Raw genomic sequence first — 22721 nt, 5'->3', positions numbered from 1 at the left:
TACACTGCAGATCGGGTAGAGGGTGTTGCACCTTCCTTCCAAATCTTTCTTCTCACAGCAAAAAGGAGGTAATAATGCTTTTATATCTTCTGACATAAACCCTAAAATAGACTAAAAATAGTGTGTAGTGAGGTCATACACGTGTGACAAAATCTTGGCTCTTTAGCCAATTAATAAGGAATTGTACAATAGAAACTATGCCCATGCAACATCTTATGCAGAGTTAGAACTGAAAAGAATGAGTGAAGATAGGTTTACATGTTTTAGTGAGCTTTAGAGAGTTTCAATGAAGGTGCATAAGCAAGTGCATAAGCTATGCAGAAGGTTTTGCATATTTCGGCAAGCTTGGGAGATTTTTCGGTCAACTGCATAAACTATTGCATAGCCTATGCATGAGGCTGTGCAGGTTTCAGCAAGCTTGAGTTCGCGTTCCCATGTGAATTGGTTGCCTACACAAGCCAAGTCATGCAACCCACAAAACTCCACTACTTGTCTAAAACCATTCACATGCCAAGCTGGTTGTTGAATCCTGCCCATCTTATCCCCATAGGAGAGAGTATCATTGAAATCACCTAGGATACACCAAGGCAACGGGGATTTATGTTTCAAAGATTTAAGAAGTTCCCATGAGATTCTACAATTGTCTATTATAGAAGTCAATGAGCCATTTATTGTCTATCTTTTAAAAGTGTGTTAATACATACATAATCAATATAATTAAAATCATAAAAATTCTTGTAGTTAAATAGTAGAAGTGCTTTATCTAAATTTTGAGTTTTTTTTTTTAATTTTATTAACACTTATTAGCTCATGATTAAAAATAATATCTTAATTAAAATCTTTAATCATATCTAAATTTAATTGAAAGAAAAATATTTTTTATTTATTTTAATACATATATATGTCTATTTGCATGTTTAATTTTTTTTAAACAAATCACATTTATTATTTAATTATTTAAAGTCTATACATGCTTAAAACTTTATACAATTTATTCATGTATAGTTTAGTTAATTATTAAAAATATTATTTTACATGGGAAAGAGGTATTTTTTAGTAACAAATTAAAAGGATACTTAAAACTTTTTATATAAATAAAATTAATATTAATGAATTAGAAACAAATAATATAATATTTAAACTCCGTTTGTTTTATAGAAAATATTTTCTTAGAAAATATTTTTTACCTTTTCTAATTTTTGAGGCACTCAGAAAAATTGGTTAAGAAAAAATATTTTCTTAATCAATAGAAAAATTAAGTCATTTTTAAAGAAAATGGCTTTATCTTTTAAAAAGAAGAAGTGATTTACTATTTTATAGACTTTATAATCTTATTAAAATTTAAAAACACTTATATATATATATATAATAAACACATATTATTAACTCAATATTATAACTAAATAATAAAAAATATTTTATAAAAAATATTTTTTATATATCATTTATTTTTCATAAACAAACAGAATCTTATATATTAATAAGTTTTTGCCTCAAAAGATTTATCATTAAAAATAAATAATATAATATTAAAAAATTAATAAATTTTTATTTTAAAAAATTTATTGTTAAAGATAAATAATATAATATTTAAAAACTAATAAAATTTTACCTCAAATAAATGATTTTAATAACAAACAACCTTTTCTCCAAATCTTGCTACCCAAGGACCTAAGCAAAGGACAAACAAGGCAATCAATTGTTATTTTGTAGTTAGCATAGATTATCATCATGTTAAATAGCTATCATTAATCTAATAATATTATGATTATGGGAATATAATAACGAGAAGGGCAATCACTAAATCCAGACATGTCCCACCCTCATCCTCCCGTGATAGGCTCCTCCAGTGTCATACCCCACCGCTAACGACGCCACATGGTATCCCTCAATTGGCTAATAGTCGTGCACACTTTTACGGTTTTACCCGACGGCATCACTTTACACGACAGTTTCTTTTTTGTTTGATTTGCACGTGAATTTCGTGTTGGCGGGGATGGACAAATACATTTTCCTTGCAAGTGATAATGATCTTTCACATTGGGAGCATTTTGTTTTGCTTTATAAATAGCATTAGAGTCGACTGTCCCAACGTAGCAACTAGTTAGGTACTGGAACACAAAAATTATGGCTTCCTTAGGCTACTTCAAGAAGGATCTTAACCAGGTATCAATTCTCTTTTCTGCCATTCACTATTATTATTATTATTAGTATTTGGAGTTAAAGAGAGCTCAGTAGGCCATAATTAGAGTTAACCAAAAAATGGTTTTAACTGAAAAATTAATTAAACTAATCAATTCGGTTTAAGAATTTTATAATTTAAAAAAATTCGTTCAAATTGATTTTTATTTTTTTTTATTTGAAAAATTAAACAGGCTAAAATTTTATATATTTTTGAATTTCACATAACACAAGCATATGATTCAATATTAAGTATGCATGCATGTATGAGTTTAGACATATATAATGAGCATATGATTGCATAATCAGGTATTATTCGAAGGAGATTCATTTTATAGGAAAGTGATATTGAATAGACCAACCAAGTTAAATAGCCTCAGCTATGAAATGGTATGCACTCTAAACAATTATCTTAATTTAATTTCCTCTTTTATTTCCATTCATAATTTCTGCCGAATTTTAATTTTTAAAGCAGAATAATTAGTTTTTATATATATTATTATTATTCCAATTTGCAGATTTCTCAAATGCTGAAGAAGTTCAGAGACTTTGAGACGGATTCTAGTGTCAAATTTGTAATTTTGAAGGTAATAATAATAATAATAATAATAATAATAATAATAATAATAATAATAATAATAATAATAATAATAATAATAATAATAAATGATTATTTCAAATTTTTTTCTAATTATTATTTGATTTTTAATATAGGGAAATGGGAAAGCATTTTGTGCGGGGGGAGATGTTGTTTCAGTTGTTGATTCCATAATAACTGGTGAAGTTAATATAGCATTTTGTGCGGGGGAAGTTTTTTTTTTTTTCTAATTATTGTTTTATTTTCTTTTTTTAATTTATTTTTATTTTATATCGTTGTTGATCCATTCAGGAAACTGGAGCCATGGAGCAAGATTTTATAAGAAACAATTGACCTTGGACTACTTACTGGCTACATATAGAAAACCTTTGGTGAGTCAATCATTTATATAACACATTTTAAAAATAATTTTAAAAATATACTTTAGCAATTTATCAATTTTTTTAAATATAATTGATTTTAATTAAATTTAAATTTAAAATCTCATAATTTTAAAAATAAATTTAATAAAAAAATCATGAGTTTTGCAACTCATTAATTTACATTTTTGTTCCCGCATAATTACATAAAGCTTCCACTCATTGATGGTATTGTAATGGGAGGAGGTGCTGGCTTGTCAATGCACGCAAGGCTTAAGATTGTCACAGAGAAAACTGTAAGTTTTAATTAATTAATTAATTAATTAATATTAAATATTATTTAGATTTTATATCTTACTTTAAATTTAAATATAAATATATATTTTACAGGTATTTTCAATGCCAGAAGTATTTATAGGACTTTTTCCTGATGTGGGGGCTTCGCATTTTCTTTCTAGGCTCCCAGGGCATTTTGGTAAAATTAATTCTCATCTTTGCTATTTATTTTTTAAATGTAAATATTTTATTTTAAAAAGATTTGTATAAATTAATTTTTACTCTAATTTTATTTTATGTAATACAGGAGAATATTTGGGACTTACAGGAGCTAGACTAAACGGAGCAGAAATGCTTGCATGTGGCTTGGCAACACATTTTGTTTTCTCACAAGTAATTGCTTTCAAATTATGTACAATTAATGCTTAATTACTTATTACTCTCTCTTTTGGTTTTTATTTAAAGCATTTGGACTTTTTTTTATTTAAAATTATTTATGATATTTAAAAAATTAGGGGGTTTAATTTTTTTTTATTTTATATTTTATTTTTATTAAATATAATAAATATCTATACAATAAATAATTATATGAGATAAATAATAATTTAATTAATTAATAATATATTTTTATAAAAATAAAATTATTTAATTATTTTGTTAGTTGTTGTGTAAAATTTAAATATGATAAATAAAAGTAATATTATATTATAATATTTTTTTATATAATATATTTATTAGATTAGATTTATTAATCATATAATTAACTCTTTTTTTTATATATTAATAGGATTTGCCTTTGTTAGAAAATGCACTCCAAACGTTAGCATCGTCAGAGATGACAACAATTTGTGAAGTTATTAATAAATTTAGCAAAAAGCCAAATACAAGAGAAGACAGCATTTATCGAAGGTAATTTAATACAAGTATTATTAAAAAAAAAAAAAAAATACAAGTATATTTATATGGATTATGAGTTGTTTTTTTTCTTAATTGTTTTTTTTTCTTATTATTAATTAGATTGGAGACTATCAACAAATGTTTCTGCAAAGACTCGGTTGAGGAAATTTTACAGGCACTTGTAAGTGTAAAAAATAATTTTTATTCGCTTATATAAAAAATATTATTACTTATGTGATTTAATATAATTTCTTCAAATTAATATTGCAGGAAAATGAGACGAAAAACAAAGCAGAAATTTGGATCACCAAGGCAATAAATTCCATGAAGGCAGCTAGTCCAACAAGCCTCAAGATTTCCCTTAGATCGGTAATTTCTATTGAAGTGGTTTATATATATATATATACACACTCGAAACTGAATTTAGGTGGAAGGGGGGAGGGAATTTATTGGCATTTGGATATAAATTTTGCATTATGACATTGATTCAGTGCTTCATATTTATACCTATACAAAAATGCACGTAAATATTAGCATTTCAATCACACTTATTGGTTCAATTTTTTTTAAAATTATTTTCTTAATTTTTTTATAAAGTAAAAGTGAAAATAAAAAGGCATCTTTGGTAAATATATATTTATTAAATTTATTTAAATATTAACTTGCTCATTGTAATGACATTAATAGTTATGATGTTGGTGATGATGGGATACAATCACTATAAATTAACATCTTCACAAAAAGTTTTTAATAATTAAAAAATTAATTGATAATATTGAAATTTTCAGATAAGAGAAGGGCAAGTGCAAAATCTAAAACAATGTCTCATTCGTGATTATACAATTTCTTACAACATAGTTCGAGCAACCGTCAACCATGATTTTTTTGAGGTAAAACTAAATGAGAATTGATTAATTATTTATATATTTGATTTGTTCTTTTAATTTAAAATTTTAATTATTAAATAACTCTATTCTACAGGGTTCAAGAGCTATGCTCTTTGACAAAGACAAGAAACCAAAGACATGATATATAATTAATTAAATCTTAAATTTCTCTCTATTTAATGGTAATTGGGAATTCCTAACCATTTTCTTTTCTATTTACATTCATAATTTTTTTAAATATTAATTTATCACATATACTTTTTAATTAATACGGTTTATTGATTGATTGATTTCTCACTTTCCTTATTGTGCAATTGGGCATGGACTATTACTTCTTTACTTTTATACATACTTACTTTGATTTTTTTTTCCCCATTTATATTTAAATAAAATTATAATAGCATATATGAGAAAATTTTCTCTAAATAGATTGATTATGGAATTAATACATTTATATGTGAATCCCACTTTTGGATCCACAATAGATTAAATTTAAACAAGAATTTTTTTAGCATAAATATGCTTATTTTGATTTTTTTTCCTATTTATATTAATTTATTTTCCTATTTGTGTAAATAGTGGGAGCCTTCAAAATTGGATTTAGTGAGCAATGATGTGGTGGATCGCTGTTTCACTGGCATTGATGATGATGACTGGAAAATTCCCGATAGACTTAATATAGTGGATAGCGGTGTGCAGTTTTCGGTTTAAACCAAAAAACCAAACCGAACCGATTAATTCGGTTCAATCGGTTCGGTTTTAAAATTTAATCGGTTCGGTTCGGTTTATAATTTTGATAATTTCGGTTAATCGGTTCGGTTAGGTTATTTTCATAAAAAAATAAAAAAAACTGAACCGAACCGAAATTATTAGTATATATAGAAAATAAAAAAAATCGAATCAAATTGAATCGAACCGAATCGAACCGAACCGAAATCAAAGAAAATCGAACCGAACCTAAAGATTTTTGAGTTTTGATTTCTTATTTTTTTTGTTTTTATATTTTTATTATTTAGATTTAATGTTAAAAATATGAAATTTTATAAATTTCGGTTTGATCGGTTTAAAACCGAACCGAAATTTATCGGTTTGATTCGGTTCGATTTTCTCTTATCAATCGGTTCGGTTCGATTTTTAAAATTTTCGATTTTTGGTTTTCGGTTTTATCGGTTTGGAACCGAACCGACCGTTTGCACACCCCTAATAGTGGAGGTCTTGAAGCCTAAACTATAAATATATTCAAATATTAGGAATAAAAAAAAGTATTTTAGAGTATAATAATTAAGAAAAACCATCTCCTCGTATTTGTGTTGTTAAGACATTTTATTATGTTAATTAAATTTAGCTGAATTTTATGTTTCCACAACAATATATTTAGAAGAATGATTAGAGTGGATGCCAAAAATCATGGGATTTTCACCTCATCACCCAAGCTTCCTTTGAATAAAAGATTGCTCTGTAAAAAAAATAATAATAAAAAGATTGGGCCAATTCATTATTAGGCCATGAAATATGTTTGGCCCAACTTCAAATAGAAATTATAAAATTATATATTATAAAATTGACCAAACTTAAAATAAAAATAACTTATTTTAAATTTAAACTGTCATAAATTAATACTATCTATCTGATGTTGAATCCATAAGTATACGAGCCGTATCAAATAATAAAACGATAAGTAAAGTATCTTCTCAAGAGAAATTGTGTTTAAGTACTAGACTATGGTTGTTTTGATTATTTAAACTAATGACAATTTAAGGGAGAACTAAATTAATTAAATATAGTAATTAAAATAGAAAATAAAGAAAATAGGCAATGGGTAATGTAAATAAAGTTTTAATTAAAGCAAAAATTAACTAAATTAATAATTGGTAAGTAAGAACAAAGACTAATTAATAGTAAAAATGATTTTAGAGTTGGGGTTTATGAATTAAATCTATTGAGATTTGTCTTAGTTCATCCAATTTTAAGAGAAAATAGAGTTTGAAGGTGATTGATTCTAAAATTCTTTGATATCTTTTTCAAGCAAACCAATGAATATTTTAAGAAAACAAAACCTATTTTTGTATGATATTTGATTCACTTAAAACCTATTAAGTTTTATATTCAATCAATGAATCCTCTTAAATCCCTACTTTATTTCTAAATCTAAGTGTTTTTAAGTTCAAATCCTTGATTATCTATCAATGATTTTCACCTTTCGGTCCTTTAATTAAAGATTAAAAACTAGACCCAGTGGGATCCAACATAAACCACACAAAGAAAAGAATCAAAACTCATATTTATATAAATCTAGATAAAATCCAATCCAAATCCATAAATAAATTCAAAATATTACAACCCAACTCTGAAATCTTAGAAAAACTATTCTATCATGGTAAAATTTACAAGAGGAAATGAAAAAACTAACAAAAGAAACTTAAAAATAGACTAAGAATAGAAAAACCTAAGTGAAGGAGAGTCCAAAACTCTGAAAAAACTGCAGGTAAACATCACTTAACAGCAGCTCTCTAGCAGAAATGGCGTCTTCCCTTCTTCTTCTTCTTATTCTTTTTTTTTTTTTCTTTTCTTCTGTTATTCCTTCTTTCTATTTAAATGCTTTTATATAGTCCCAAAAGTTACCCTAAAGTATGTTTAAAAATGGATAAGGATAAATGAATAGATAAGAGATAAGATGTAGAAATTTCCAGGTCAGCATAACTTTTTACGCTCTAAATTGTCTGCTGATGAAGTTAATTAACCGTAAGCAACATCTTAAGCAAATTTCAGGTTCTGCATTGCCTATCTGCATAGCTTAAGCAGCATCTTAAGCAAATCTCTGCAATTTTTGTGTTGTAATGAATTTTTCGCTATGCTTGACTTTAGCTTAACCTGAGCCACATGTTAAGCATCATGACATATCCTAAATAGGATCTCAAGCAATTTCTCATGCAAATTTTTACAGGTTTGGATTTGAAAACTTGATTTCTTCATCTTTTCCATTCTTCAAGCTTCCAAATCTCCTAAAATCATCTTCTAATGCATCATTGACATTCAATTGCAAAAATATCAAATAAGCTAAAAATATCAAGTAACTAAAATTAACAAATAAGCTAAAAAAGCTAAAATTATAAAAAATACTTAATTATAAGGGCAAAATAGATGTAAAACTATCTTAAAATACCTATATGAAATGAGTGTAACAAATTTCTCAAACTCAAATATTTGCTTGTCCTCAAGCAAATTAAAAACAATTAATGCAATTGGAATATCTTTCCTTAGATTCATGAAAATCACCTATCCAAACTCTCAAGCTTACCTCTAGCCACCAACAAACCATATACCCACTTTCAAGGTACAAAGAATTCAATCATCACCAAAGTTATCACCGCTTGGCCTTGGATCAATTATCCATCTCATCAAATCCAATCCAATCAAATACAAAGAATGATCAAGCCAAAATAAACTCTAGAGTAATCCATAAACTAAAGTGTCTCAAATAATGATAGAAATAAATGAATGGATGAATATTTTCCAATCTCATAGGCAAGCCTCCTATTCTAATATTCACTAATGTAGCAAAACACTATCAAAAGATCAAAAGGACTTTTAAGGGTTGTAATGGGGCTAAGAGGGTAATAATGTGGCTAACAAGGAAAGGATAGAGAAAACAAAGCATAAGAATAAACAAATTATTCAAAGATCAAGATACACAATTTTTTTTCTTTTTTTTTAATGAGAGGGAGAACTTTACAATAAATCACCAATACTAACAAGTAACTTTGAAGCTTTTGGAGGGACAGCTTAAATAACATCGACTTTGAATTATAATTGTCCATTTTTAATTTATTCCCAAACTTATTTCTTTGTGCACTTGGGTGGTGAATTACTTTACATCCCATGATTGAATTTGCTAGCCTTTTTACTTTAATTACTTCTCCCATCTAATTATTATATATTTTTTCTTTTTCTTTTTTTTATATTTTTTCTTTCTTTCTTTTTTATTTTATTATTTTTTCTATAGTGTATTTATCACTTAAAGAATTATTATCATGAAGGGTAGGTAAGTGTTTGGATTTATGGCTAGATGATAAAGTGGGTACCAAAGAAAGAAAAAGGGAATAAATGTAGCCTCAAATTGGTTTCAAAGGGAAATTTTAAAGTGAGGTTGGCTAAGGCTAAATAGTGGGTTTAAAATCTAAAGAATGCCTAAATCATTTCTCTTTTTAATTGCATGCTAGGATTTCGCCTCGAAAGGTTTAGAATGATTATAGGATTTGTGAGACATCAATAGTTACTTCTTACCATAGAGCTTTCTATAAGCACTCAAACTCAATGCAATTGATTGGGTGGCCCTTCGTTAAGAAAATATAAACTAAGATAAGAATCTCACAATCTTGCACTTGTCCAGAATATTCAATCCATTAAACCTTTCTAAAGGTAAGTTCAATTGCTCTTCAAAGCAACTCTCACTCCTCTAAGAATAAGGTAAAAATTTATTTTTATGATACGCATGCTCCCAAAATGAATGCATAAATTAAATAAAAACTAAGTGCAATCTATAGGAAAACTATATACAACTATATGTATATATGTATGTGTGGTATAAGTACATGCATGAATGAAATACAATAAAGTGTATGAAAATGCTTAAAAATTTAAAAAATTTTGCCCTTACCGCCAAACTCGAATAAGACATTGTCCTCAATATCTAATATGAATGCAAAGATGAATAAAATTGAATAAATCAATTAATTCATAAAATATATACAATTGGGAATTGAGTCTAAGTAACCACAAGAAATTCAAAATTAAGCTCAAAAGGATATTAATAATATATTTCAAAGAAAATGTGTGTAAAAGTATCCAAAATGTATGGATTAGCAACGCTTCAAAGCTTAAGAAGTTGCTTGCCCAATGTCAACAGTGACACAAGGTAAGCAATATCATAAGCAATAACAAAATGCCATAGGCACATATAGTAAAAAGTCAGTTATTACCTCATGATGATTTTAAATGTGCAAAAGATCATGGAAATTTAGGTTTTTAAAGAAAAATGACTTAACTAGTGACATGGGGTAGCGGTTTAGGGTAAGCAGAAAATGACTTAGGGTAAGCAGGATTGACATAGGGTAGCAGCTTAGGGTAAGCAACAATATCAGTAAATTTCAGCAGGCCTATTTAGAAATTGAGTTTTTACTCACTAAAAACATCTTAAAAGCTACTATAAGGCTACTCTGACCTCCAGTATATATCCAATGTAGACTTGCACCAAAAAACTTAAAATTTCAACCCAAAAACAAAATAAACACATTCTAAAAATGCAAAATTAAGAATTAAGTAGCTCAAATTCAAGCATATTCTGCAAATAAGGTTATGCAGACATGAAATCCAAAACAAATAAAAAATGAAATTCACATTAAGCATGAAAATCTGCATCAACAACTATATCAGTAATAAGAATTATATAAGAAACAGCAACTTTTCAAACAAAAACTCTATATCTACGAGAAAATCTAAATTGTAGCAGACATCATTTCGCACACTAATAAAACTCAAATTAGTCCAAAATATCAATATCAATCCTCATTCAAGTTACATTCAACAAAATACACAATAGCATGCATATGAATATGTTTCACAATCAAATTTCTAATATCAACAAATCAAAATTTTGGCAATAAAATTACTATTCATAGTTAATTAAAAAGTTTATAATACTCCATTGAACAACAGCTTGTTTTCTTTTTTTCTTTTTGCAACATCTGACAATTTTCCAAAATTTGCAATTCACCTATAAACAATAGACAAACATCAAATTTGAGCTAAATGGGGAAAACCTCAAAAACTCAAAAAGAAAATAAACAAACTACTAAAAGTAAACTTGGGTTTCCTGCCAAGAAGTGCTAATTTAAGGTCATTAGCTTGACCCCTTCAGATATGCTAATCAAAAAGTGGCTTACTTCCATAATAATTGTCATATAAAATGAAATATGGATCTTGATGTAAAGTGCCCTCAAAATTGGCTAGATTTGAAGCAAATTTGCATATAGCACGAACAACACTTGGTCGAAGAAAGCTTTAGCTCATGGAGGATATAAAATGGTGAATGAGTTATCCATGAGAGAAAAGGGTCTTCCGGTGGTGTATGTGTAAGCACAATTAATAAGTTCAAGTTGATGGTTTCATCAATTTCCTCTTCCACAAATTTCTCTTCTAGCTCTTTTTCTTGGGGAAACTCTTCTAATAGCTCGTCTTCAAGGGATTTTTCTTCTTCCAATTTAAGCTCCATTTCTTTACATGTCCAAATTCCCATGAAGCTTTGTCACAACTTAACTCCTTGTCCCCACCATGATTGTTTAGTTCTTTCTCATAAAGTCTATTCATTATCTTAATTGATAGCTCATTTTTCTTTATTGATGTTTCAAGATCATCCAATTTAGCTACCCTCTTTTTAAGTTTCATTCTCTGGTCTTCTTAAATCTTTAATAGTTAGTTAAAGAACTTTCAAATTTATATTCTACCTTTTCATGTCACACCTTACTCCTTTGTAAGGCATAACATGATCCCGTAGAATACCTAATGAACTACCGAACTTCACCTACCGATAACTCATTAAGTACCCTACAAGGGATTTTAAAAAAATTTTCTTATTTTTGTTAAGTGGTGAGCATTTTCTAATAAGTATTTAAACATTTAGTTAAAATTTAAAACTAGTTAATATTTTTGGTCCATTTTAGTTTTCTGTAAATTTTATAAAAATTTTGACAGAGTTCTGTCTGTATTTTGAGAAACCAGTTCTTCAAATACCTGTAAAAAGCACTTCTAAAAATGTTTTCTCAACAACCACTTCAATTTCACAATCAAACTCAATCCATTTCAACAACTCCACAATCATTTCAATCAATTTCTCAAGTTTAAAATTCAATAATCCTCAAAATACTAACAATAAATTTCATTCAAATTAAATAAAATAGTTCCACTCATATTTCATTAGAGACAAAACAATTTATATATATATATATATATATATATATATATATATATATCATTACAAAATTTACATCAAAGGAAATTCAAACTAAATTTTTTTATTACAAACTTTATACAAACTTTGTACAAGCTACTCAAGACCCATTTACATGTCCATACTTTTATATGCAATACATACATCAAAAGAAATATTTACAATTAGGGTATAAATTATACCCGATGACTTTAAGCTGATAGCTACTCACACCTCAGTAGCTCAGTCTGCTACTCCTCTAGTCTCTGTATCTACGACTGCAATAGAAGCTATCGCTGAGTACTAGGACTCAGTGGTGCACAACAAACTAAAATAATCTTTATGCAAAACTTAAATCACATTTATGCAAAAAATTTGACTAAACATGAGCATTAAACACAAAACATGAATTATGAGATTTTAATGCAAACCAAGTTTATTTCAAAGTATCAAAACACATTTCATAAAACCCACAGTTAGATCATGCCGTTCGAAACAAATAGAATCTCAATAGCTAGAGGCTAAAGAGAAATCACATCACAAGGCTAGCTAGCTCAAATATATGGATATCCATTCATATCCTCTTCTACTGGCACACCTCAACACTTCTCCAGAGAAGGAATTAAAATTTGAAACTAATTACCTCCACTAGTCATGCTAGTGAGGTGTTCAAATATATGGTCATGACACTGTGGTTTCAAAACTTATCTTAACAATTTGCTAAACATTGTCATTTCAAATATACATAATAACTTTCAACAATTTAGATCAAATATCATAAGAATGCCATAATCCAATATTTCACATTATTCAAAACAGTATGCAAAAGATGATTATAAAAAGTATACGTTGTGCAAAAACCTCAAGCGAGTCGCCTCTTAGCCTCGACTCGGTTCCTCGGGTTCCTTCCCGGCATTCTTTTCAACTGAAACACAAAAGTTTATAATGTTTTAGTACTAGAACTTAACATAAATCCAAAATAAATTTAGTCTCATTTTTACCTAGCTCTAACGTGCTAAACTCGATGTTCTTGAAATTTTGCGTTTCGGGTTACTATTCACTACACTATTCAAGTCAAATTGTTGACTTTCTAAGGCTTAATAGGTATGGGAATTCCAACTTCACCCACATACCACATTTTGATCACCAAACTTGTTGGTTTTGGTCATTTTCTCAAAACTTTGGTCTTTTAGGCAAAATTGCCAAATTTTCAGTTTTGGTGTCCCTAGTTGTACTATTTCATTGGTCAGTTTACTGTTGGAATTTGGCAAAACCTTCTTCATAGAAAATGTTCCCTATTGTCTTAAGTTTATTCTCCTTTTTGAATCACACCAATTGGAGTTTTGTAGCTCAAGTTATATGCAAATTACGTTTATTGTTCATGCTGCAGAAATTGGTTCTGCAGATTTGTTGCTCCAAATTTGTTCAGCAATATGATCAAGTTAAGTTCATAATTTGGTCTAATTTTCTTCATATGAAATGTTATACTATATCTTAGGTTTCTATCGGTTTAAGAATCACCTAAATCAGAGTTTTCTAGAGAGAGTTATAGCCATTGAAACTTTACTGTTCAAATGGCAAATCTACAGTCTGCAGATTCAGTGACCCAACTTTGCTCAATAATTTAATTTGGTTAATGGCATAATTTGGGTTTGTGTTCTTCATAAAAGTTTTAGATCTATATCTCATCTAACCACTGATAAAATTTCAAGTCATTTTGACCTGCCTAGCTCGAGTTATGACTAAATGAATAAACATTGTTCATTTGGTCAGGTTGTGCAGAGGCAGCCTGCAATTTTTTAACTTTGATCAATTTGTTCACTAGGTTTTGGGCACTTTTTGAGCATGCTTCCTAAATGAAAATTGTGTCATTTAGTGCCTATTTTCATCCCCAATTAGTCCCATATCCATTGGACTTGTAAAATTTCATTTTTGGTCTCTCAAAGGGAATTTTGGTCATGCTACTAGCACATGACCTTATCCAATCCGAATTGGCTTTTAATTCCAACACTTCTAACACACCTCATTTAGTCACAAATGACCATTTTTCACTTCACATTAGGTCAAAGACACCATTTACAAATTTCTTTAAATTTTTGCCTCAAAACCCTAGGTCTCAAACCCTAACCACTCTAATCCATTGAAATTAACTAATTCAAAGCATATAAACACAATCATTCAACTCATTCAAGCATCTTAACATGTTTAACTCAATCAAACTCATGCAAATCAGTCTCCCCTCCTTGCTGGACGAATTTCAGTTTAGTCCCTCACACATATATTTTTTTTTATTTTAAGTTTATTTCTATGCTCTTGATGCTATACATACACTAATTAAACTAAAAACTTGAAGTTTGCATTACTTACCTTGTTAGGTGTCTTTGAACTTTCACTTCCTCTCAATTTTCTTCAATTATTTGATGGGCAATCTTCCTCTCAAGTGATTAAATCAAGTTTTTGTGAAGCAAGTATGGGAGGATTTGGGGTTTAATAGTGGTTTCAAAGCTTGAAGCAAGCTTTAATGGAGGTTTACAATGGTGAGGGAGAGAGAAACGTAAATGGTGAGGAAGATGAGGCTTTTACTTTTTTTCTTTTCTTTTCTTTTCTTTTGTCTTTTATCTCTTTAGGAAGACCAAAAATCTAAATAAATAAATTAATTAATTATATTCTTTATGGCATCATGCATGAGGTCATCACCTTTTAACTTTTCCATTCTCTTTTTTTTTTTATTTTTTTTTTCTATTAGTTCTTTAATTTAATTCTCGATTCTGAAATTTTCTTTTCTCCGATTTTATTTGACAGTTAGGTCAGGAGTCAGCTCTCGAGGTCAATTGACCAAATTGCCCCTCGCCGGTTCATCCCGGTTTGCAAATAATTTAATATTTCTTCCGGCTCCCTGACCTAATTATTTGACTGGCTTAACAGTTCTTTTTCGTGATTTTCTCTTTTCCACTATGTTCATAAGGGTCCTAAGGACAGCGGCGTCACATTTTACAGTTCGAAATTTGAGTTTAAAACGACTTCGCAGTCGTTCCCGAAAAGGTCACCCATCGTTGTGACTCTCGGCTCGTTTAACTTCTTATGTTCTATTTTTCTTGTTTATAATTAACTAATTGGACATTACTAATTATTTGTGTTTATGGCTTCTCTAGTTGTCTTAAGTGTGGTTCTAATCCCCTTAATTGTCCAGATCGACACCGGTCACCGGAACAGTGAAATATACCAGGCTATGCAAATAGGGGTGTTACAATTCAAGTCCCACTCCCTTTTCTTCTTCAAACTTAAATGGTTGGTGTGAAATGTTAGGTTGGTAGTGTTATGGGGGATATTGGCGACTCCAACACTACAATGAAGGGTCCTAATGCCAATGGCAATCAAAATCCACCATGTCATTCAACAAGTGAATAACATCCTCATGATCTCTTTGAAGACATTATCACTAGTTGCCCAAGCTCCATAATTTACCCAATTTCTTGTCGCTTCATCCAAACCATTATAGAAACAAAGAATTAGAGAATGATTGGAAAGGCTTGGTCGGAAAATCTCTCTACCATATCATTGAATCTTCTCCAAGCAACATAAAAGGGCTCCAAGTGCAGTTGAGCAAAACTTGAGAAGGCTTATAGATGAAACATCTCAATGTACCTCACAAGATAAGCAAATGGAAACAAAATTAGAAATATAAAAGAAAAATTCAAAAAGAAAAACACAAAGTAAAATAATAATAAAATAAAATTAAAAACAAAATGTATAAATTAACCAAACAACCATATCATCTAATATCAAACAATAATTTTCTAGCAATGGCACCAAAAACTTGATGTTGAATTCACAAGTATACGGGCCGCATCAAGTAATAAAAGGATAAGTAAAGTACTGTTCCCATGAGAAATTGTGTTTAAGTACTAGACGATGGTTGTTTTGATTATTTAGACCAATGGCAATTTATAGGAGAACTAAATTAACTAAATGCAATAATTTAAATGGAAAATAAAGAAAATAGGCAATGAGTAATGTAAATAAAGTTTTTATCTACGCAAAAATTAACTAAATTAATAATAGGTAAGCAAGAACAGAGACTAATTGACAATAAAAATAATTCTAGAGTTGGGGTTTATGAATTAAATCTATTGAGATTTGTTTTGGTTCATCAATTTTAAGAGAAAATGGAGTTTCAAGATGATTGATTCAAAAATTCTTTAATATCTTTTTCAAGCAAACTAAAGAGTATTTTAAGAAAATCAAACCTACTTTCGTACGATATTTGATTCACTTAAAATCCATTAAGTTTTGTAATCAATCTATGAATCCTCTTAAATCCCTAGTTTATTTCTAAATTTAGGTGTTTTTAAATTCAAATCCTTGATTATCTATCAATAATTTTCACATTTTGGTTCTTCAATTAAAGATTAAAAACTAGACATAATGGGATCTAACATTAGGTGTCACGACCCAACCTATGGGCCGGACCGGCACTAGGACCTGGGCCAGCCTAAAGTCCCGAGGCCTGTAGTAAGCCTAACTATTCCTCACCCATGACTAGGCCCACAATTTAGGCCCAATATACTTATAAAATAATTTAAATTAAACTGTTATAATTTTATTTCAGACCAAGTTAGCCCAGTAATTATCAGAAACTAAAATTAGGGGAGCCCAGCTCAACCCTGTTACATCATTTATAAACTATTTAAAACTCATAAAAAATTTTTATTTATTAATATAAAAACTTAAATTCATACAGTCCCTGACAGGATTAATGCTACTACTAGTACATGCGGAGTTCTAAATTTCGAATTTATATAATAATAATACAGTTAAGAAATTTTTATTTTCATAACCTGCGGGGAAAGGAACAGGTTATTCTAAAAAAGGTCTTCTCCTGTAACTATCTCTATAACTATCTAAAGTTAATGTACCCTGTAGAGTAAAATGCAACATCGTCAATATTTTCACATCATAACAACAAAAAGGTAATTTGGAGTACTCACACACTCGGTAATATCAAACCATAAATATATGGGAGCTGATCCCCTATACAGCTCTCTTAATCCAACCTCTGCTAGCGAAAAACTCAAGTCGGACTTTCGCTTAATAAACCAATACGGGGTCCCAACGAAGAACTTAAGCCGTGTCTAGCTCGAAGGACCGGGTCCCAGTGAAGATCTCAAGCCGTATCTACCCGTTCTGTTCATATCCAACAATATACTACACGCACGCCAACGCACACACACTGCTCCAAATTATCACAACAACATCCATGGCACTTCAACATTTATGAATGTAATGTAAAACGTGCCTATTTTTTAACTACATAGATACATACATATAAGTGATGCATGGACATGCTTGAACATATAATAATATCGAAATTACAATTAAAATTAATATTTTACTCACAATACATCGAGGACTATTGTGGCTGCTGGATGGAGGAAAATAGCTGACATCGATCACCTAATAATTAAATTATAAATTTATTAGTACTAAGTCAAAATAAAACTCTAAAGAGACAACAGACAGCCTAATTCATGCCAGAAATCCGGCAGAGTTTTCCCTATACCAGGAACTTACCCAACAAGCAAAAGGTTTCAAAATACACTTCTATATCTTCCAATCACACAATCACAACTCAATCACATCACAAGGCCCCTCCTGGGCCCACCCAAACAGTCAACAATCCACAATTTGAAAAATTACAATTTAGCCCCCATAACTAGTCCTTTGGCAAAAACTACCCAAATGAGCTCTAAAAATTTTAAAATTTTACCCCGCGGTCCTTAATAATATTATAAGGCTATTGCAAAAGGAATTATAATTTTCTGATCATTCACAAATATTTTATGAATTTTATTCTAAATCGGTATTATCTGAAAATGAGCAACTTAGAGTTCGGATTTACCTATGCCAATTCTAACACCTGGGACGCGTCCAAAACTTCTGAAAAATGCTAGGATTGACTGTAATATCGACTATATTCTGAGACAGGCTGCTAGGCAGCCTGATCTGACTAAAAACGCGGTCCCAGCGTCGGTGAGCTGTCCTCGATCCGATTGTACCTAAATTAAGTCCAAATTGTGTTAATAATTATTATAAAATTATTTTTAAATTTTGCAAATCGAAAAAGTTCAAAAATCTCACCAAGCGATTTGGACCGTCTGATTGTTGCATTTTTTAAACGGTGTCCGATCGGAGAGTGACCGGTCCAATCTCGAAGATCTCATCGTCCTGAGTCCATTGGTGGCCTCAGATTTCCGATCCGACAGTCGGATCGCCAGAAAAGTGGCCGGAAAGCTACTGCCATCACTTTCTCTCTCCTCTTTCTCTCTCTTTGAAACTCACTAGAAACTCCACCATTCCGGGCATGACTGGTAAAAAATGGAGCTGTGTTCATGGGGAGTTGGTGGCAGCTTGGATTGCCGGCGTTAGTGGCCAAAATTGGCCGAAAAACGGCCCACTTCTCTCTCTCTCTCTCTCTCTCTCTCTTCTTTTTCCTTCCCTTTCTTCTCTCTCTTTCTCTTCCTCCCTGCGCTGCCACCACCTCTCGCCATCTGGAGCAGCTTCGGTGGCCACTGGGTGGTTTGTCCTGCCGTCCAGCTTGGGCCCTTGCCGGAGGAGAAGGGAAAGAAAAGAATGGGAGGGGGAAGTTGGGAAGGATGCGTGGAAGTATGGGTGGCCACGGTTCAGGAACCGCCAGTTACGGTGCCGGTTCAGGAACAATGAAATTATGAACCTGAACCAAACTGTCATGGGACGGTTTGGAAGACGGTTCTTGAACCGCCGGTTCCGGTTCGAGCCCCAGTTTAAAACGGTTTAAAGAACGGTTCAAAAAATGACAGTTCAAGACGGTTTGAAAGAGGTTTAGGAGCGGTTTAAGAGCGACTTAAAGGAAAAAATTAGAGGAAAATTTTATTGATTTAGAATTTAAGTTATATTTAAAATATTTTAATTTTTCTTAGAAATCTTTCAATCAAAATAAAATAAGAAAAATAAGAATAAAAATAACTTATTTTTAAGAAAAATTTAATAAGCAAAAATTTGAACTTATTAAAAAATTGGAGATGAAATTAATTTAAAAAAAAAAAAATTAGAAAAATGTGCATGAATTTAATTTTGCCTATGTATCCCTTTAGGATTTAGAGGAATCAAAATTTTCAATTATAAGTTGAGAGAAGGGAGATTGAGGTGGTTTGGTCATATGAAGCATAGACATAAGAAAACTCCAATTAGACAAGTAGAGCATATTGGGTTGAGGATAGAAAGAAAATAATAGATAGACCTAAACTGACTTGGAGGAGAATAGTACAACATGACCTAGAAGTATTACACATTTTCGAGGATTTAATCCTAAATCGTTTAGAGTGGAGAAAGAGAATCTATATAGCTGACCCCAATAAATTTTTGGAATAAAAGCTTAGTTAAATTGAGTATTACTTACCATTTTTTAAAAAATTATATGATAATTGATAATTAAAAAATATAAAAGAAAAAAAAATCAAAATGGAGGGTATTGAAAATTTTATTGAAGATGTAAAATAATAACAGAGTAATTGAGATAGCATAAAAATAATAAAGTAGGAGAATTTTGAAAGTACTGAGAATTAAAAGGAATGTAGAAAATAATTATTTAGAAAATTTGAGAAAAATTGAAAGAGTATTAAGAATTAAAAAGAGTATAGAGAATAATTGTGTAGAGAATTAATGATATATATATATATATATATATATATGAATTAGGAGTAGAGTGAAGTATTTATTGAATTTTTTTGTATTTAAATCGCTGATTTTTTTTTCCGGTTTGGAATCGTTGGTTCAATCCGGTTCGGAACTATCGGTTCACGATTTCTAAAAATTATGAACCTAAACCAAACTGTAGAATGAGAGTTTCGGTTCGGTTTGAAGCCGGTTCCGGTTTTGACCAGTTTCGGTCCGATTTTGATTGAACCAGTTCCGGTTCGGTTCCGGTTCGAAACCAGACCATGGCCAACCCTACATGTAGGGGTGGCCACAGTTCAGGAACCGCCGGTTACTGTTCCTGAACCGTCGGTTCAGGTTCAATGAAATCATGAACCTGAACCAAACCATCATGTAACGGTTTGGAAGACGTTTCTTGAACCGCCGACTCCAGTTTGAGCCCCTGTTTAAAACGGTTTAAAGGACGGTTCGAAAAATGATAGTTCAAGACAGTTTGAAAGCGGTTTAAGAGCAACTTAAAGGAAAAAATTAGAGGAAAATTTTATTGATTTAGAATTTAAGTTATATTTATAAAAAATATTTTAATTTTTCTTAAAAATATTTCAATCAAAATAAAATAACTTATTTTTAAGAAAAATTTAATAAGCAAAGACTTGAATTTATTAAAAAATTAGAGATAAAATTAATTGAAAAAAAAGAAAAATGTGCATGAACTTAATTTTGCCTATGTATCTCTTTAGGATTTAGAGTAATCAAAATTTTCAGTTATAAGTTAAGAAAGGGAGATTGAGGTAGTTTGGTCATGTGAAGTATAGACATAGGAAAGCTCCAATTAGACAAGTAGAGCATATTGAGTTGAGGATAGAAAGAAAATAATAGGTAGACCTAAACTGACTTGGAGGAGAATAGTACAACATGACCTAGAAGCATTACACATTTCCGAGGATTTAACCCAAAATCGTTTAGAGTTGAGAAAGAGAATCTATATAGTCGATCCCAATAAATTTTTGGGATAAAAGCTTAGTTGAATTGAGTTAAATTGAGTATTACTTGCCATTTTTAAAAAAATTATATGATAATTGATAATTAAAAAAAACATAAAAGAAAAAAAAATCAAAATAGAGGGTATTGAAAATTTTATTGGAGATATAAAATAATAACAGAATAATTGAGATAATATTAAAAATTTTAGTGAGCATAAAAATAATAAAATAGGGGAATTGTGAAAGTACTGAGAATTAAAAGGAGTGTAGAAAATAATTATTTAGAAAATTTGAGAGAAATTGAAAGAGTATTAAGAATTAAAGAGAGTGTAGAAAATAATTGCGTAGAGAATTAATGATATATATATATAAATGAATTAGGAGTAGAGTGAAGTATTTATTGAATTTTTTTGTATTTAAATCGCCGGTTTGGTCCGGTTTGGAAATGCCGGTTCAATCTGGTTCGGAACCACCGGTTCATGGTTTCTAAAAATTATGAACCTAAACCAAACCGTAGAAGGACGGTTTCGGTTCGGTTTGAAGCTTGTTTCAGTTTTGACCGGTTTTGGTCCAGTTTTGACCAAACCGGTTCCGGTTCGAAACCAGACCGTGGGCACCCCTACCTACGTGGAAGGGGGGGGGGGGGGGGAGGCGGGGCTGCTGCTTGCGTTTTTGGGTTTCTTTTTTTTTTTTTTTTACTTCTATTTACACTACGAGTCCCTCAAGTTTCATGAGTTATTTACTTAAGTCCAAATTTTTAATTCTTTGAAATTTTAGCTTTCAATTTAAAACAACAATGATAATAATAATAATAATAATAATAATAATAATAATAATAATAATAATAATAATAATAATAATAATAATAATAATAATAATATATGAAAAATAAAATGATACCTATTTAACAAAAATTACCATTATGAAAATATTAATTTAAATTCATGAATAAAATATCAATAGATTATCAAGTCAATAAAAGAAAAATAAAATATATTTTATTAGAAAAATTGGGTTGTTACATTCTTTCCCCCTTAAAAAAATTCGTTCTCGAATTTTTGAATAAACAAGAGATAAGGAAAAGAAGATTATTAGAACAAGTACAATCATTACTCCTCCGGCTATACAGAGATTGGTAAAACATTTATTCTTCAAGCTCTCTGATTCTACTATAGTGTCCTAACTGTCATCATCTCTTCCTAGAAATGCTCTTATCTCTTGCCTATTCATTGACCATTTTTCTAACATCTCAAGTATTCACTATATCTCTCTGTATTCGACTTGATGTCTCATAACTTTAATCAACTTTAGCGCCTACCTCACTTTTATTACGCTCTAACGTGTCTCTTGGTGACTTCAATTCTCATTCCTTTGTTTCAATAATCTCTGTTTCCCCAAAACATGACTTATGTTCCTTATCCTAAGGCATCCTATGAGTAGCTTTCCTGTAGCACCTAATCTAGGCATCTTGTTCGAGATCTTCACTCTTCTTATGACCTCAGTGGTCAATATCTATAAATCTTCTCACTCCCATGATACTTCAAATTTTTAATCTCTTTTGTATCATTACTAAGGTACTTAGACCAACCTTTGTCCATCTTATGTAACTAGTCAAGTAGAGTTCTCACCAAGGGTCAAGTGTACCATTTATAAACATTGGAAAGTGAACTGGGTCTCTCCTTCTAGGTGACAAAACTGTTTGGGTTCCCTGAAAACTTAATCCATGCGGCTTTATCAATTCTCACTCCTCCTCTGGAATGAGAATATCTAGATTTATTCCTAAAGCTTCTTAGTATGTGGCCTACTTCTGACACATTGGTACTTAGATCGAGACTCTACTACTCCTTTAATCTATCATCTCAT

The 22721-nt window shown here is 30.1% G+C and overlaps 1 protein-coding gene and 1 long non-coding RNA gene across 2 annotated transcripts; both read left to right on the top strand.

Moving 5' to 3' along the window:
- The first annotated feature begins 2026 nt into the window (after positions 1–2026).
- LOC110643620 (3-hydroxyisobutyryl-CoA hydrolase 1-like) lies at positions 2027–5102 on the top strand. The gene is made up of 11 exons (XM_058139926.1): positions 2027–2166; positions 2491–2571; positions 2700–2768; positions 2896–2959; positions 3071–3150; positions 3351–3434; positions 3529–3613; positions 3722–3807; positions 4202–4323; positions 4432–4492; positions 4582–5102. Exons 1-11 carry the CDS (start codon positions 2128–2130, stop codon positions 4789–4791), a joined length of 981 nt encoding a protein of 326 aa, XP_057995909.1. The 5' UTR covers positions 2027–2127; the 3' UTR covers positions 4792–5102.
- Positions 5099–5701, top strand: LOC131175495 (uncharacterized). Its single transcript, XR_009145680.1, has 2 exons — positions 5099–5201; positions 5293–5701. It is a non-coding gene; the product is annotated as an uncharacterized LOC131175495 (long non-coding RNA).
- Positions 5702–22721: the final 17020 nt, after the last annotated feature.

This window comes from Hevea brasiliensis, chromosome 17, assembly GCF_030052815.1.
Source record: "Hevea brasiliensis isolate MT/VB/25A 57/8 chromosome 17, ASM3005281v1, whole genome shotgun sequence".
Lineage (NCBI taxonomy): Eukaryota > Viridiplantae > Streptophyta > Magnoliopsida > Malpighiales > Euphorbiaceae > Hevea > Hevea brasiliensis.
The sequence above is the reverse complement of the archived record's forward strand: the minus strand, read 5'-3'. Positions and strand labels throughout refer to the sequence as shown.